The 16,554-nt window shown below is 40.4% G+C and overlaps 1 protein-coding gene across 1 annotated transcript; it reads left to right on the top strand.

Annotated features, from left to right (window-relative positions):
• The first annotated feature begins 710 nt into the window (after nt 1-710).
• LOC106597366 (protein disulfide-isomerase TMX3) lies at nt 711-15,791 on the top strand. Its single transcript, XM_014188564.2, has 16 exons — nt 711-845; nt 1,041-1,104; nt 1,387-1,429; nt 2,521-2,644; nt 4,145-4,190; nt 4,324-4,404; nt 7,807-7,906; nt 8,058-8,135; nt 9,948-10,014; nt 12,066-12,164; nt 12,638-12,695; nt 12,925-12,978; nt 13,121-13,177; nt 13,423-13,552; nt 13,859-13,927; nt 14,462-15,791. The coding sequence occupies exons 1-16, from the start codon at nt 809-811 to the stop codon at nt 14,687-14,689; spliced, it is 1,335 nt and encodes a 444-aa protein (XP_014044039.1). The 5' UTR covers nt 711-808; the 3' UTR covers nt 14,690-15,791.
• Nucleotides 15,792-16,554: the final 763 nt, after the last annotated feature.

The following is a 16,554-nucleotide window of genomic DNA, read 5'->3' as shown; positions in this document are numbered from 1 at the left end:
AATTACATTTACTTTTGATATTTCAGTATATTAAAACCAAATACGGCTGTGGCAGAAGGCGTGGACGACCAGAGCGTTACCCAACATGAGGATGACGGAGCGGATGATTTAGAGCGCATGTCAAATGTATATATTTTTTTCTGTAATTGTGTGGTGAACATTAGATTGATATAAAATGTTTTCAATCTAAATATGTATTGAAAAAGTGTGTGTTCTTTTAAAAATGTTTTGTTTTGTTTCAATGATAGTTTTCAGAAAGCTATTTCAAATAAATTACAATGCCTACATTTCAATAAAGAGAACGTATATCATTCTTTGTGTCACAGCTTCATATCCAAATGCAGCAGGGTGGCAAGGTTGTACAACAGTTCGTTTTGGCTCCCACTTACTGTAGGCCGACATCACATTACAAGTCTTGGTGTGAAAGCCATTGCCGCTCTCTAAGCCTGTTTACCATGCATGAGTGGACCCAACGATACAAATGTTAACATCTACCATAGCCTAAAATGCCATTATTGCAGCTTATGTCATGTCATACCCGATACACAGGTCTTATACATTCGAGTTCGATTCCCTCATCCAATAACTTTCTATTTTAAAAGGGTCATTTATCATAGAATTTGGAATAGAATACTAGAATAAACATTAACCTTCATTAATAAGATCTCTATGGCTTTTACTTTGAAAACCTCGTGGCCTTACTGCTTAAAGTTCTTAGCTGTTGCATAGAAACCGAGAAACACCGATTTAGAGCATCTTCACTCGCGTGAATTTGCGGATTGATTATTGGATAAATCATTGAGGGAAAATGATGGCGAATAATAAGTTCATTGTCATGTGCACAGGTAAGCTATTAAAAAGGTCAATACACATTTTCGATGGCACTGTTGATTATAGTGAAATTTGAACTCGAATTTCTCACGTTGGTCTGGTTAATAGTTTAATGTTCTTAACGAGCAATGATAGTCTGTTTTAATGTGTCCACTTGGATTGTGTCTCTTGCGTCCTTATATAATCATATTTCCTCTGTATGTCTCTAGTTTCTCTGACTGTTTTGTTTAGTATAGCTACGGTATCAGCCTTCGTTGAAGAGCTCGATGACACGTAAGTTATTTCTATTAATTCGAAAGAAGTCGCTAGATGAATTGCTTTGATAATACTACTGAATGGCTACTGTACATTTTGCACTGTGAATGCCATAAAACAAAACAGAAAATCCACGGAAATACGGAATATCAAAATAGACCCTTTCATTCCACACAACCTTAATAACTACTGCCATTCTCTGTCCATGGCCCTATCAAGGTGACATACTAGTAGGCAACGTAATACATTTCCATTGTATAGATTTACCAATGGTTGTTGATTTCTCTTACTAATTTGTAGGTTTAAAGACACAAGAAAGCCTGATGAGATATGGCTGATAGGAGTAAGTATGTATGGGATTTTATAAGAAAGGCCCTTTATAATGATTGTGTGAAGAAGCAATGTATAAGTTAGGCCTACATCAGGAGAATGCAAGAGGGCAAATGTAAATACATGTTCATCACTCTAGTGTGGTGTCACGCAGGCGCACACACACACACACACACACACACACACACACACACTCTTAGCTGAGTAATGCTAGGGCAAAAAACAAAATGTGTGGTCCCCAGGACCGAGTTCTGCTTGTCCCAGGACCGAGTTCTGCTGGCCCCAGGCTCCAGTTCTGCTGGCCCCAGGCTCCAGTTCTGCTGGCCCCAGGCTCCAGTTTTACTGGCCCCAGGCTCCAGTTTTACTGGCCCCAGGACCGAGTTCTGCTGGCCCCAGGACCGAGTTCTGCTGGCCCCAGGATCGAGTTCTGCTGGCCACAGGATCGAGTTCTGATTGGCCCAGGACTGAGTTCTGCTGGCCCCAGGACTGAATTCTGCTGGCCCCAGAATCGAGTTCTGCTTGTCCCAGGACCGAGTTCTGCTGGCCCCAGGCTCCAGTTCTGCTGGCCCCAGGCTCCAGTTCTGCTGGCCCGAGGCTCCAGTTCTGCTGACCCCAGGCTCCAGTTTTACTGGCCCCAGGCTCCAGTTTTACTGGCCCCAGGATCGAGTTCTGCTGGCCCCAGGACCGAGTTCTGCTGGCCACAGGATCGAGTTCTGCTGGCCCCAGGACCGAGTTCTGCTGGCCACAGGATCGAGTTCTGCTGGCCACAGGATCGAGTTCTGATTGGCCCAGGACTGAGTTCTGCTGGCCCCAGGACTGAATTCTGCTGGCCCCAGAATCGAATTCTGATTGGCCCAGGACTGAGTTTTGCTGGCTTGAGGACCGAGTTTGGGAAACCCTGAGCTAAAGCACAAACAGACTGGAACACCAGCCTAGTGCAATTTTGATGTGTACACTAGTATCACATATTGGTTTTCATAGTTAGTGTGACCTTTTATCATGTATATTGTGTGTGTGTGTGTTTGTTTCAAATATGTTATATTGGAGAGCAGTGATAGAAAGGCATTACATTACGGTGATTGTGCTCCATTTGATTTGTGTCAGTTCTACGCACCCTGGTGTACTTATTGCAAGCAGTTGGACCCAGTGTGGTATGAAATCGGGGCGGAGCTGAAAAATATAGGCTCTCCAGTCAACGTGGGCAAGGTCGACGCAGACATCCACACCAGTGAGTCCAATGATCTAATTGGCACATTAAGTTAAAAGACAGAACAAGACGAAACTTAAGACGGAACAAAAGTACATAACAGTTAAAAAAACAACAAGAAACAGTACGACGTCAATATAACGTGAACACAAACAGAATACAACAATGACTGCCTGGTGGAATCAGTATTGTAATAAGTATTATATTGATGAGAAAGATGCTTTAAAACCAGGAAGTGGAATAGTGTATTGAAAAATAGAGGACTACACTCCAAATAATACTGGGTTTAAAAAAAACAAAAAAACAATTTTAGTTCTTTGTTAACCCAGCGCTGGGTAAATACTGGACAGAACACACACTGGGTTATTTTGACCCAGCTAGTTGGGTTGAGTGAATAGTATAATAATCTGTATAGCACATTTTTTATAGGCTGTGTAGTTATTCTTAAGGCCGAGGTAAATAAATCGCAATCCCACATCATTGTCACTTAGCCCCACTTGAACCATACTATACAATGATATAAAGGGTCTCTGAAAAAGGTTTCTTCTTATGTTCGCCATAGAGCAAGGCTTTACCAAATGTGCAATAAGGCAACCAGCCTAGTCAAACTTAGGCCCACAGGTCCAGAATTAGGCCAGTCTGTTCGGCACTAATAGGCTTAGCGAAGATTTAAAAGCCTTGCAGCCAATTCCACGGTGCGGGTGTGTACTTGTGTGTGTGTGTGTGTGTGTAGATATGTGTGTTTTGTGCAACATATGGTAAGCCATACCAACCAGATGGGATAACAGCGTAGTGAGTTATTACGTCTTCAAATCCCCTATTATATGGTCCTGTATGCAAGTTAGTCTCTCTCTCGCTCTCTCGCTCTCTCGCTCTCTCTCTTGTGAGGCTATTTTTCAGTAGTGGGATTAAATGTTAAAGAATCATCTCTCTGTCCACCATGTTGGCCTTAAACTGTCAGCCATTTCTCTTACCTGTACATGGACTTAACTATATCAAAATGTTTGAGTTATTTAGTCATATAGAACTATAACTTCAATGATGGCATTATGAAGATGGGCAGGTAACTCATATTTGTAATACGCGATGAAAGTGATGCAGCATTTTCTAGGAAGTAGCCTAGTTTTTTAAAACTTTTGTAGGCTTTTTAAATGGTCTTCAATGGGGGGAAAAAAACACAGCGTAATGGTCTATAATGCAAAAAAACAGAGGGTTTTCAGAGGGTGAATGGGCAACACAAAAAATTTAAGTGCCTTTGAACAGGGTATGGTAGTACATGCCAGAACTGCAACGCTGCTGGGTTTTTCACAGTCAACATTTTCCTGTGTGTATCAATAATGGTCCAGCACCCAAAGGGGGGGGGGGGGGGGTGCAAGTCAATATTAGGAATGTGTTCTTAATGGGTTTTTTACGCTCAGTGTATATTTGGGAACATATAACAGCAGGATTACTTTGGATCATTCAGTGCTGAAATTGACAGCAGGAATATTGTTTGACATATCTTTTACATTTGTGTTTCAGGTTTCGCAAAAGAGTTTCGAGTTACTGACTATCCCGCTATAAAGTTGTGAGTTGTGTACTTCTCTGCTCTATTTTCTGAAACATTGATGGTAAATGTAGATGTGGAACTGAAATGTGCCCTACGGAACACACAAACCAGTTCTTCCTGTTATTATAACAAACCTATCTCTGTTGGATAGGTTGAAGGATGACTTGAAATACACCTACAGAGGTCCTAGAACCAAAGATGGCATCTTGGAGTTTGCAGACAGAGTATCTGGGTAAGACTGTGGATAGCATCATAGAGTATCTGGGTAAGACTGGGGATAGCATCATAGAGTATCTGGGTAAGACTGGGGATGGCATCATAGAGTATCTGGGTAAGACTGGGGATAGCATCATAGAGTATCTGGGTAAGACTGGGGATAGCATCATAGAGTATCTGGGTAAGACTGGGGATAGCATCATAGAGTATCTGGGTAAGACTGGGGATAGCATCATAGAGTATCTGGGTAAGACTGGGGATAGCATCATAGAGTATCTGGGTAAGACTGGGGATAGCATCATAGAGTATCTGGGTAAGACTGGGGATAGCATCATAGAGTATCTGGGTAAGACTGTGGATAGCATCATAGAGTATCTGGGTAAGACTGGGGATAGCATCATAGAGTATCTGGGTAAGACTGGGGATAGCATCATAGAGTATCTGGGTAAGACTGGGGATAGCATCATAGAGTATCTGGGTAAGACTGGGGATAGCATCATAGAGTATCTGGGTAAGACTGGGGATAGCATCATAGAGTATCTGGGTAAGACTGGGGATAGCATCATAGAGTATCTGGGTAAGACTGTGGATAGCATCATAGAGTATCTGGGTAAGACTGGGGATAGCATCATAGAGTATCTGGGTAAGACTGTGGATAGCATCATAGAGTATCTGGGTAAGACTGGGGATAGCATCATAGAGTATCTGGGTAAGACTGGGGATAGCATCATAGAGTATCTGGGTAAGACTGGGGATAGCATCATAGAGTATCTGGGTAAGACTGGGGATAGCATCATAGAGTATCTGGGTAAGACTGGGGATAGCATCATAGAGTATCTGGGTAAGACTGTGGATAGCATCATAGAGTATCTGGGTAAGACTGGGGATAGCATCATAGAGTATCTGGGTAAGACTGAGGATAGCATCATAGAGTATCTGGGTAAGACTGTGGATAGCATCATAGAGTATCTGGGTAAGACTGGGGATAGCATCATAGAGTATCTGGGTAAGACTGTGGATAGCATCATAGAGTATCTGGGTAAGACTGGGGATAGCATCATAGAGTATCTGGGTAAGACTGGGGATAGCATCATAGAGTATCTGGGTAAGACTGGGGATAGCATCATAGAGTATCTGGGTAAGACTGTGGATAGCATCATAGAGTATCTGGGTAAGACTGGGGATAGCATCATAGAGTATCTGGGTAAGACTGTGGATAGCATCATAGAGTATCTGGGTAAGACTGGGGATAGCATCATAGAGTATCTGGGTAAGACTGGGGATAGCATCATAGAGTATCTGGGTAAGACTGGGGATAGCATCATAGAGTATCTGGGTAAGACTGGGGATAGCATCATAGAGTATCTGGGTAAGACTGGGGATAGCATCATAGAGTATCTGGGTAAGACTGTGGATAGCATCATAGAGTATCTGGGTAAGACTGGGGATAGCATCATAGAGTATCTGGGTAAGACTGGGGATGGCATCATAGAGTATCTGGGTAAGACTGGGGATGGCATCATAGAGTATCTGGGGATAGCATCATAGAGTATCTGGGTAAGACTGAGGATGGCAGTTGATGCTCCTTGTCTGGAAACAGATAATATTGTAGTTCTTAAAAGGCCTGCTCTGTGATATTTGATTACATTTCTCCAGTCGTATCCCTCATCTTTATAGCAAACCAAGTGGCGGACTTGTTCATTTCACGCTTATATTCCCCTGCCCCTATCACGGTAAACACATATATATTTACAGTTAGAATACAGTGGAAAATAACAGAATAAAATAGAAAGTATCCGCTGGGCACACACTGGTTGAATCAACATTGTTTCCATGTCGTTTCAATGAATTTACATTGAAGAAAAGTGGAATAGACGATGAATTGATGTCTGTGCCCTGTAGGTAGGCTATATTTTCCCCAAAACAAACTATTATTGCTGAGTGTCGCAAGTACTCACGTGTGGAACGTTATTCTACAAAAAAATAGTATTTTGAAACAGTTATATTTTTTTAGCATTGTTTTTACTAGGCCAGCAGCTTCAGCATCTTTACTGAGTTGTATTGCTATGATTTCTTCATATTTTAGCTAATTTGCAGCATTCTAATTAGCTATCTTTTTGTCCCTGGTGACTGTCAGATTGATCGCAATGGATGGCACAATTTACAGTAGCTTATCGTCTTATTTTAGTATTTACAGTCTATGCCCAGCTAGCAATGAGGAATCGGCCCTGATTGAATTGGAATCTGGTGTCGGACTCGGCCCGGAATCAAAATGAATGACTGCCCAGAATCGGCCCAAGAACATCGGGCTGTTTCCGTCTACCAGTGAGGAGATGGGAGAGGCAGGACTTACACCGTATTCAGCGTCACAAATAGAACAGACTTCTATTTTAGCGCTTGGCAATGCAGCGGTGTGACATGTATGTGTACATTTATTTTGCAACGCTCGCACACACGACGCAAGCTATGTGGTCAGCATGTTAGACCGCTGTGCCACTCGGGAGGCTCCATCCACAAAGTTTTTAATGCTTATCAATTGCCTTGCACACAGTATCAAAATACTAAAATACTACACAGGACTCTTAAAGAATTTCATCTAAATGTTAATTGTATTTTTTGATCACAGAAACAATGAGAAAATATGGAAAAATTAATAAGGAAATGTTAATTATATAAAGCAGCCCGTGTAATCATCTGACAGAGAGTAGCCCCAATCGGCCAGAGCCCCAAGTAATACATTTGGGCCAGATAACTCACACCGGAATCGCCCCGAGCTCAATCCCCGCATCCTAGCCATAAGTAATACTGCCGAATGCGGCCCAGACTCGGACCACATGACGTCGGCCGAGTCTGACTCTCAGCTGGAATCAGCCCAGATCCACTGTGCTAGCTGGGTGGCTTTTGGATAAATCAACTGACTGTTTACAATTTACATTTGGTGTCCTGAGATTTCGTATTACTTATTTTAACATAACAAATGCATTCATTAAGCAATTTATTATGTGTTATGGAATATTTACACAAATTGAAATATCAACGGTCTGAATGACCGTCATGGAATTCCGGCGTTCCGAGCGTTAACAGTAAGGGCAGGATTGACTAAGCATGTGAAAAGTTTGGACCAATTATTTTCAGGGTGAAATTAAACTGATAAAAACCAAAAGAATGTTCACCATGAAATTGTCTTTATTTACACTTTGTCATGGTCTTACCCTTGAACGTTTGTAAATCTGGCCAGAAGTTTGTAAACATGATTTGGGTATGAGTTGACAGATTATGAGCTTTAAAAAAAAAAAAAAACGATTTTCATTGAACAGTTACTTTATGATATACTGTCTCCATCTCCGCCCATCTGTCTCTCACTCCATCCATCAGTCCCTCTCTCTCCTTCTCTCTCCCTATCCCTCCTTTGTTTCAGACCTCTGGTGAGATCACTGCCAAGCCAGCAGGTGTTTCAGAATGTTATGAGCAGACATGGCGTTCTCTTTGTCTACGTTGGTGGGCCGTCGGACTTGAAGGTAATGTGTACACCTGCGCATTAAACACACAAGCACACACAGACCCAGGCACACACACGAACGCATGGACACACATCAAATTATTATTGTGGTTTCTTTGTCATATAGCCTGTCTGAGGTTTCTTCCTTTTCTACCCCCCCCCCCCCTCAGGAGAAGTACATATCTGTAGCCAAGGAAATGATTGTTCATACTTACTTCTTCTCTGCTGCAAGGAACATTTTACCCAAGGTACATTTTGGAAATGGTATATACACGTACAGTACCAGTCAAAAGTTTGGACACACCTACTCATTCAAGGTTCTTTTTATTTTTTCTATTTTATACATTGAAATAACACATTTGGAATCATGTAGTAACCAAAAAAGTCTTAAACAAATCAACATTTATTATATTTTTTATATTCTTCAAATATTCTCCCTTTGCTTTGATGACAGCATTGCACACTATTGGCATTCTCTCAACCAGCTTCACCTGGAATGCTTTCCAACAATCTTGAAGGAGTTCCCAAATATGTCGAGTACTTGTTGGCTGCTTTTCCTTCACTCTGTGGTCCAACTCATCCCAAACCATCTCAATTGGGTTGAGGTCGGGTGATTGTGGAGGCCAGGTCATCTGATGCAGCACACTATCACTCTCCTTCTTGGTCAAATATCTCTTACACAGCCTGGAGGTGTGTTGGGTCATTGTCCTGTTGAAAAATAAATGATAGTCCCACCAAACGCAAACCAGATGGGATGGCGTATCACTGCAGAATGCTGTGGTAGCCATGCTGGTTAAGTGTGCCTTGAATTCTAAATAAATCACTGACAGTGTCACCAGCAAAGCACCCCCACACCATCACACCTCCTCCTCCATTCTCACGTGGGAACCACACATACGGAGATCATCCGTTCACCTACTCTGCGTCTCACAAAGACGCGGCGGTTGGAACCAAAAATCACAAATGTGGACAGATTTTCACTGGTCTAATGTCTATTGCTTGTGTTTCTTGGCCCAAGCAAGTCTCTTCTTCTTATTGGTGTCCTTTAGTAGTGGTTAATTTGCAGCAATTCGACCATGAAGGCCTGATTCAAGCAGTCTCCACTGAACAGTTGATATTGAGATGTGTCTGTTAGTTGAACTCTGTGAAGCATTTATTTGGGCTGAATTTTCTGAGGCTGGTAACTCTAATGAACTTATCTTCTGCAGCAGAGGTAACTCTGGGTCTTCCATTCATGTGGCGGTCCTCATGAGAGCCAGTTTCATCATAGCGCTTGATGGTTTTTGCTACTGCACTTGAAGAAACTTCAAAAGTTCTTGAACTTTCCGTATTGACTGACCTTAATGTCTTAAAGTAAGGATGGACTGTCATTTCTCTTTTCTTATTTGAGCTGTTCTTGCCATAATATGGACTTGGTCTTTTACCAAAATGGGGCTATCTTCTGTATACCATCCCTACCTTGTCACAACACAACTGATTGCCTCAAAAGCATTAAGAAGGAAAGAAATTCCACAAATTAACTTTTAACAAGGCACACCTGTTAATTGAAATGCATTCCAGGTGACTACCTCATGAAACTGGTTGAGAGAATGCAAAGAGTGTGCAAAGCTGTCATCAAGGCAAAGGCTGGGTACTTTGAAGAATCTGAAAGATAAAATATATTTTGATTTGTAAAGACTTTTTTTGGTTGCTACGTGATTCCATATGTGTTATTTCATAGTTTTGATATCTTCACTATTATTCTACAATGTAGAAAATAGAAACAATTAAGAAAACCCCTGAAATGAGTAGGTCTGTCCAAACTTTTGACTGGTATATATATATGAGGGCAGGGTTTCCAATACATGACCCCAGGACCGAGTTTGGGAAACCCTGTATTAGGGTATTTTGTAGTTTAATTGACAGGTATAGGAGAATATGGGTAGATAAACGATACAGGGCAGAAAGTGAGTGGTGGAATGGGGGATTGAACCGCTACCTCCAGGGGCCTTGACATTGTGCTTTAATCATATCTTCCCAAAGTGAATGAGGTATTGTTTCTCTTTTCTGTTCATTCTCAGACGGTTACTCTCGAGGATTACCCGGCTGTGGCAGTGTTCAAGGACGGCACTTACTTCCTTTATGATGGTAAGAGACCATAGTTGAATTACAGTCCCAAGCGGGAAAAAATACTTTATTAATATATTAGTAATTTATAGAAGTATGTCAGTGATAAATATTTTTTTTGTATATTTAAAATGATCTAAATTGGAACAAATGTAAATATATTTAATATGTTTAATGTCCACTTTATAAGTGTTTTATTAGCATTTGAGTATATTAAATGTATTTTAAATCTCAATTGGGACACTTATTTTGTACTTAAGTACATTCTTAGTATATTAGATAAAGAGCGAAACAAATATTATTTGAATAAACTTTTGATATGTTTTATGTATATTTCTCATAAATTAGTAATATACAAAAATTATAATTCACTATAAATGTAAGATTGATGTAGATGGTCAATCAGCGTCGTTATATTATAAGTATACTGGCATGATCAATTAAATAGTATTTGAAAATATAGTTTCTATATTCGTTATGAAGAAAGTGTAGTTTTAGCGTGTTACAAGTATACTTTTATTCATTAACCATTGGCTATTGTAATTAGCAACATAAAGGTTACATTGATTGAGCAAGACATCCTGTTACCCACGGTTACAACAGGCCACTCACAAAGTAGTTGTGGCAATTTCAAACTAAAATAATTGATAACTGTGCACCAGTGTCATTTCACACTTTTGTTGTTTACATTACGGTGATAAATTAGCATAAAAAATATTGTAATATGCAATTAAATAACTCAATATTTACAAGGTGTTCTTAATGTTTTGTACACTCACTGAATACTTATAGTGTACTTGATCACGAACAGAATTTCAGAAAAAAAATTATGCTTCAACTTAAAAAAAACGTATTTTGAGCGAATATACAAAATTAAAATGAAAGCGTATGAAATTTAAGTGAAATTATAGTATATTTATAGTATACTTAAAGATATACTGGAGTAGTACACGTATTTGAAAAAAAGTACTCGTATTTGAAGTATATTTAAGCAATAAGGCCCGAGGGTGTGTGGTATATTTGTAAGTCGCTCTGGATAAGAACGTCTGCTAAATGACGTAAATGTAAATGTATATGGCCAATATACCACGGCCAAGGGCTGTTTATATTGGCCATATATCACAAACCCCAGAGGTGCTTTATTGCTATTATAAACTGGTTACCAACGCAATTAGAGCAGTAACAATAAATATTTTGTCATACCTGTGGTATACCACAGCGTTCAGCCAATCAGCATTCAGGGCTCGAACCACCCAGTTTATAATATATGAATTTGTTTTTCGCTTGTGATTCTTTTCCATTCACCCAGACCATTCATTCGCTCCCCCCTCATTGCATTTAAAAGCATTGGATTGGTGCAACCATGGCCGGAGGTTTTTCACCATATTCCTTACCTCAATCTAATCATTTTAAATCCATGAAGGAAAGTGTGTGACTGCACACTTCCGAATAAGAAGGGTATAGAATTGGACCACAGCCCTAGTACATAGTCATCTACAATTTTGTTGAAGGGATCGTTCACAAATAAAATGGTTCATTGTAGACCGGTTGGTTGCATAGCAACAACACCGACACGCGCACAACTATAGGGCAAAACAGACGGGGTTGGCTTAGATTGTTGACAACATGTAAACAATATTTAGTCTCCGATATTTATTGAAAACATAAATACATTTGTACAAAGGGCACTCGTTGTCTCTCACATCGTTACAGTTGTTGATTAGCTAGATTTGCCATATTAGCATTGACATGAAATCAGTCAAAACGCCTCAAAACAAGACATGGTATCAAGAACAAGATGAAAGTAGCTGAAACGAGTCATGATTTCCCCCACCTGGCAGTTTCTTGTCATTGCTGGTAGCTATCCAGATTCACAACAATTTATGGACGCCCCATGGATGCGCGCACATCGGTTCGACCGACAACGTCACGAAAGCTATCTATACCTCGGCTGTTGTTTGATCAATAAATAACGTTTTTTTAAAAGTTGTTTATTCACTCTCTGGTTAACATTAGTATTCTCAGACTAGAAAGTCTCTGTTATACTGTATATTCTTTCTCTTGTCTTTTAGAACAACAGGATGGGGACCTGACGTCGTGGATCAATAGAGAAAGATTCCTCAATTACCTCCCGATTGACAGCTACACCTTGTATGCAATGGGAGATACAGGTTTGTTACACTCTCTCATGGACACGCACGCATGCCACAGACACGCACACACACACACGCACACACACACACACACACAAGCCTGCCACAGACACACACACACACTGCGAACATGGCAGAGGATGTGCTTTACTAGTAAATAACTTTTCAGGAATTAGAAGAATTATAGAATAGATGTCTCTGTGTGTCTACCACAAGGTGGCAGGCAACAGTGTCCAATATTCAGTGAGTGTAATGACTAGTGCATTACATTGCTAATACATTCTTACAGTGTGTGGCTTTAATGAGTCAAGCTGAAATAAAAGTATCTGTGAATGATGCGTATGACGTGATGTTAAATGAGTGTTCCTCCGTGTCTGGAAATGTTTTGGTGTTTTATGTGCCTTCCTCACTGTAAGAAATGTTTTGGTGTTTTATGTGCCTTCCTCACTGTTAGAAATGTTTTGGTGTTTTATGTGCCTTCCTCACCATAGACAAACTGGTGGTTCTGGCTGTAGTGGAGGAGAAAACCCCTACTAAGGAGAGCATCCAGTATGAGTATCTCTTTTAACCCAATATAATGTTAGGGGTAGTTCACCTGAATTACACATGTACCTCATATCTGTGCTACATTTAAAGTTACACATTTAATGTAGATCTCAAGTTTGTATATGGCCAAGTTCACCCTTACAAATCAGCTGTTGTTCCTGTGGCAAATATTGTCCTCAAAACATTATATTAATAGTCTATCCTTATTAATCAAATACTCCACCCTACCCAGTTACAAGACCATGGTGAAAAGAGTGGCCACTGAATACAAAGACTTCTATAGCAGGTGAGTTGGTTTGAAACAACAGAGTGAAACGGTACAGGTAATATCTGAACTTGTCCAATAAGAAATTCTCTTTTTTTTTTTTTCTTTTGTAACATGTTTTGCTACGTTATACCCTAACGAACATGATCCTGGTGTTCTCAAGAGAATTCCAGTTTGGTCATATGGACGGAAACGAGTACATCAATGGCCTCATAATGGAGTGAGTGATCATTTCTCTATTCTCCCCTTCTTTAATTTTTTAGAAGTAGCCAGAGGTTTTGGCACAAATCTGCCATTGGTGTCAATTAATGATATTCGCAAATGTCGAGTTAAGCGTAATTAGGATCTTTATTTCTGGGGAAATATGGTTCTCCAGCACCTGGGCAGCCTAGTAGTACCTTCAGTACACATGGTGTGTTGACAACTAACCCTAAAAACCCAATGTGTGTGTGTGTGTGTTGCCAGGGAAGTGTCCATGCCCTTTATCATCGTGCTCAACATGTCTAACGATGGATATTTCTTGCCGCCCAACAAAGTGGAGACAAAGGACCAGCTGTTGAAGTTCATCGATGGCGTGTTGAAGGGCCGGATTAAGGTCAGTCTAAACTAAACCTGAGCTAAGTCTGACCTGAGCTAAAATAGTATTTAAAATATATATTTTTTATATAATTTACCTGGTGCAATAGAACCATTGGAATAGTTCCCCCCAAAAAATCAGGCCCTGTTATTTTTTTAGGGAGGCTCAAACAAACATTCAAAGGTTTCAAATCCAGAGAATGTTCAAATATGATATGTCTGATGCAATGCGTAAGTGTCCAGTGAAACATTGTGTTTCACCCAACAACATTTGAATATTCCATGTATTGCTTTATAATAGCCAACGTTCATCTTGTTTCAATAGTCCCAGGGGGGGAATGGATTCTATCAACGCTTTATAAGGATGGCGTTCAACACCAAAACGACTCTTACCGTAAGTCACAGAACATGTTGACACTCAAGAAATGCTTACACTTTTGCTTTGACATATACTTTTTTTTTTATTACTGCAGTTGTGCAATGCATTTGTTTTTTTTGTATCTCAAAGTACGGCTTTGCCTTCGCCCCTGACCAATGTATAGTATTCAATGTTTGGTTTGCTCTCTCTCGCCCTCTCCTCTCTCTCGCTCTCTACTCCTCCTCTCTCCCCCCTCTCCCTCTCTCTCCCCCTCTCAATTCAATTCAAGGGGCTTTATTGACATGTGAAACATATGTTTACATTGCCAAAGCAAGTGAAATAGATAATAATCTAAAGTAAAATAAACAATAAAAAGTGAACAGTAAACAGTTCCAAAAGAATAAAGACATTTAAAATGTTATATTATGTCTATATACAGTGTTGTAACAATGTGCAAATAGTTAAAATACAAAAATAGTTAAAATAAAAGGTCACAAATGCTGCTGGGATTGCACACTGTAGTATTTCACCTCTCTTTCTCTCTTTCTCTCTTTCTCTTCTCCTCCTCAGATTATATTTACCAAAGCACCCCTTCTGGGCATCTTCCTCGTCTTTGTTTTTGGCTTTGTGGGGAGTACCTTCTGTTACGTCCTGTACAAGACCTGCCATATCGTCAGATCAGGAATGAAGGATGAGGAACCAATCACTGGAGAGAGGGAGGAACCAAACCAAGTCAAAGGTCCCGGGAGAGACAAGAAGACGAAAAAGAAAAATCCTGCAGAAAAGAAGGCAGATTAAGTATGAAACAGACAGCTGACCTTCTGTCCTTTTTCTATTGAGCTGCCCTCCTGGCCAGGTTTCCCTAATAAAATAGGTATTCTGACCTCAAAGGGACTACCTGGATAAATAAAGATTACATCTAAATAAATATTCTACAGATGAGTGACCGAATCAGTGGATTCAGAGGAAAGAATTCTTATCGGAAAGTCTTTCAAAAGCGAACCATTCCCCCTTCCCTCGGATGTGCATGTTTCCAACAAAAAATTGCATCAGTAATTGTCCCATACGAGTGATGACTGTTCACCTCCAACGCTTGGAAGAACACTTTGGGACCTACTTCCCAATTTGTTTGACTGTGATCCTGGCTCCGTTGACATGCCAGTAAGTGAAATCGAACAGCTGATCGAAGCTGTCATGTGACCGAATGCTGCAGACAACGCATTCACAGGTCACTACGGAGGAGTTTTGGTTCCTGACTCAAAGGGAATACCCTGCTGTCTCCATCTGAGCATTAATGCCACATTCAAAACAACTGGGAACTCGTACCTGGGAACTCGTTAATCTCAGAATTTCGACTTCAGTGCGTTCACGATAACTGGAAACTTCTGAAAAAAATTAGCTCTGACTGGGAAAAAAATAGTTTTGAACGGTCAGCCAACTCGGAATTCCTCTTTCTAGAACCCCGACTTTCTGACCTGAAGATCACTGACGTCATGATTTGACCTCGTATTTTTCAGGTTTTCCCAGTTGTCTTGAATGCACCATAAAACTCATGGTACCTTTCGCCAGCTCATAGCTGTGGGAAGCTAGATAGAGTGCTCTCGTCTACATTAAAACCAAATATCCATCCAGGTTGGATGTGACAGCAGAGATGAGGTGCGCACTGTCGACCACGCCCCCTGACTTTGAGAAACTCTGACGAGACATGCATCAAACACACCCATCTCATTAGTGGTGGTGAGATAAGATACATTATGTCAGAGTAATTTGCAATTGACTGTCATAGCCCCACATTAACAGTAGGCCTACGATGTGATGGTGAGTTGAGAAGACAATCAGAAATAATGTTAGAATGTTTTCCAATTGACTGTCATAGTTCCAAATAAAAAAGTAAACATTGGCTGTTTATTTCATAATTGTTTTTACATGGTTGGCGTCGCGAGAATTTTCAGATATCAAAATGGGGTTCGTGGCCCAAAATCGTTTAGGAACCCCTGTCATAGCCGTTGTAGATCTTAGAGAATCTAAGAGAATTGGATAGGTTTAAGCCAGGGATGGGCAACTTTGATGGGGGATGGGGGCAACAAAAAAATCTGAGCTCATCATGAGTTGGTTGCAGGTCTGCGTACCACCCCCCACATTACGAGCAAAACAATTTAATGGCACCCTCTTGACAGTGGAAATAATGTATTTACGTTTTAGAGTACAATTTGAGCAATGCTACACCTTTTGCCATGGGGTGTAGAGAAAATGTTGCAGTTTTAAAGCAAGTTTTATGCAATTCTACACATTTTGCCATGTGGCGGAAAGAAGATTTAGCAATTTTATAAAAAATGCCATGCAATTCTACTCATTTTTCCATGGTGCGGAGAGGAAAATGTGCTTATTACAGCTCATTTCCTGCAATTCTACACATTTTGCCATATGGTGTAGAGAAATCTTTGCAGTTTTTAATATGATATCTGAGTGAGACATCCTAACAAAACTAATGGGGGCCCCCCAGCTGGTATTTCGACCATGGTAACAATTTTAGATAGCTGGCCGCTAAAGTAACTTACTGTTGCCATCTAATTGGTTGACTATCAGTGATTGAAAACTGCTGATGCACAACCAAGTTTAGAAATTACACCTTGTGTATTATACTATTTTAACTCGCAACAGGA

This window comes from Salmo salar, chromosome ssa03 (genome assembly GCF_905237065.1).
Source record: "Salmo salar chromosome ssa03, Ssal_v3.1, whole genome shotgun sequence".
NCBI lineage: Eukaryota > Metazoa > Chordata > Actinopteri > Salmoniformes > Salmonidae > Salmo > Salmo salar.
This window is presented reverse-complemented; position numbering and strand designations above follow the sequence as displayed.

Excerpts from the sequence above, each read along its gene's own strand:
- LOC106597366 (XM_014188564.2), top strand. The coding sequence starts at position 809 with ATGATGGCGAATAATAAGTTCATTGTCATGTGCACAG. Across the intron at positions 846-1,040 it reads GTTCATTGTCATGTGCACAG|TTTCTCTGACTGTTTTGTTT; the intron begins GTAAGCTATTAA and ends GTATGTCTCTAG. Across the intron at positions 8,136-9,947 it reads CAAGGAACATTTTACCCAAG|ACGGTTACTCTCGAGGATTA; the intron begins GTACATTTTGGA and ends GTTCATTCTCAG.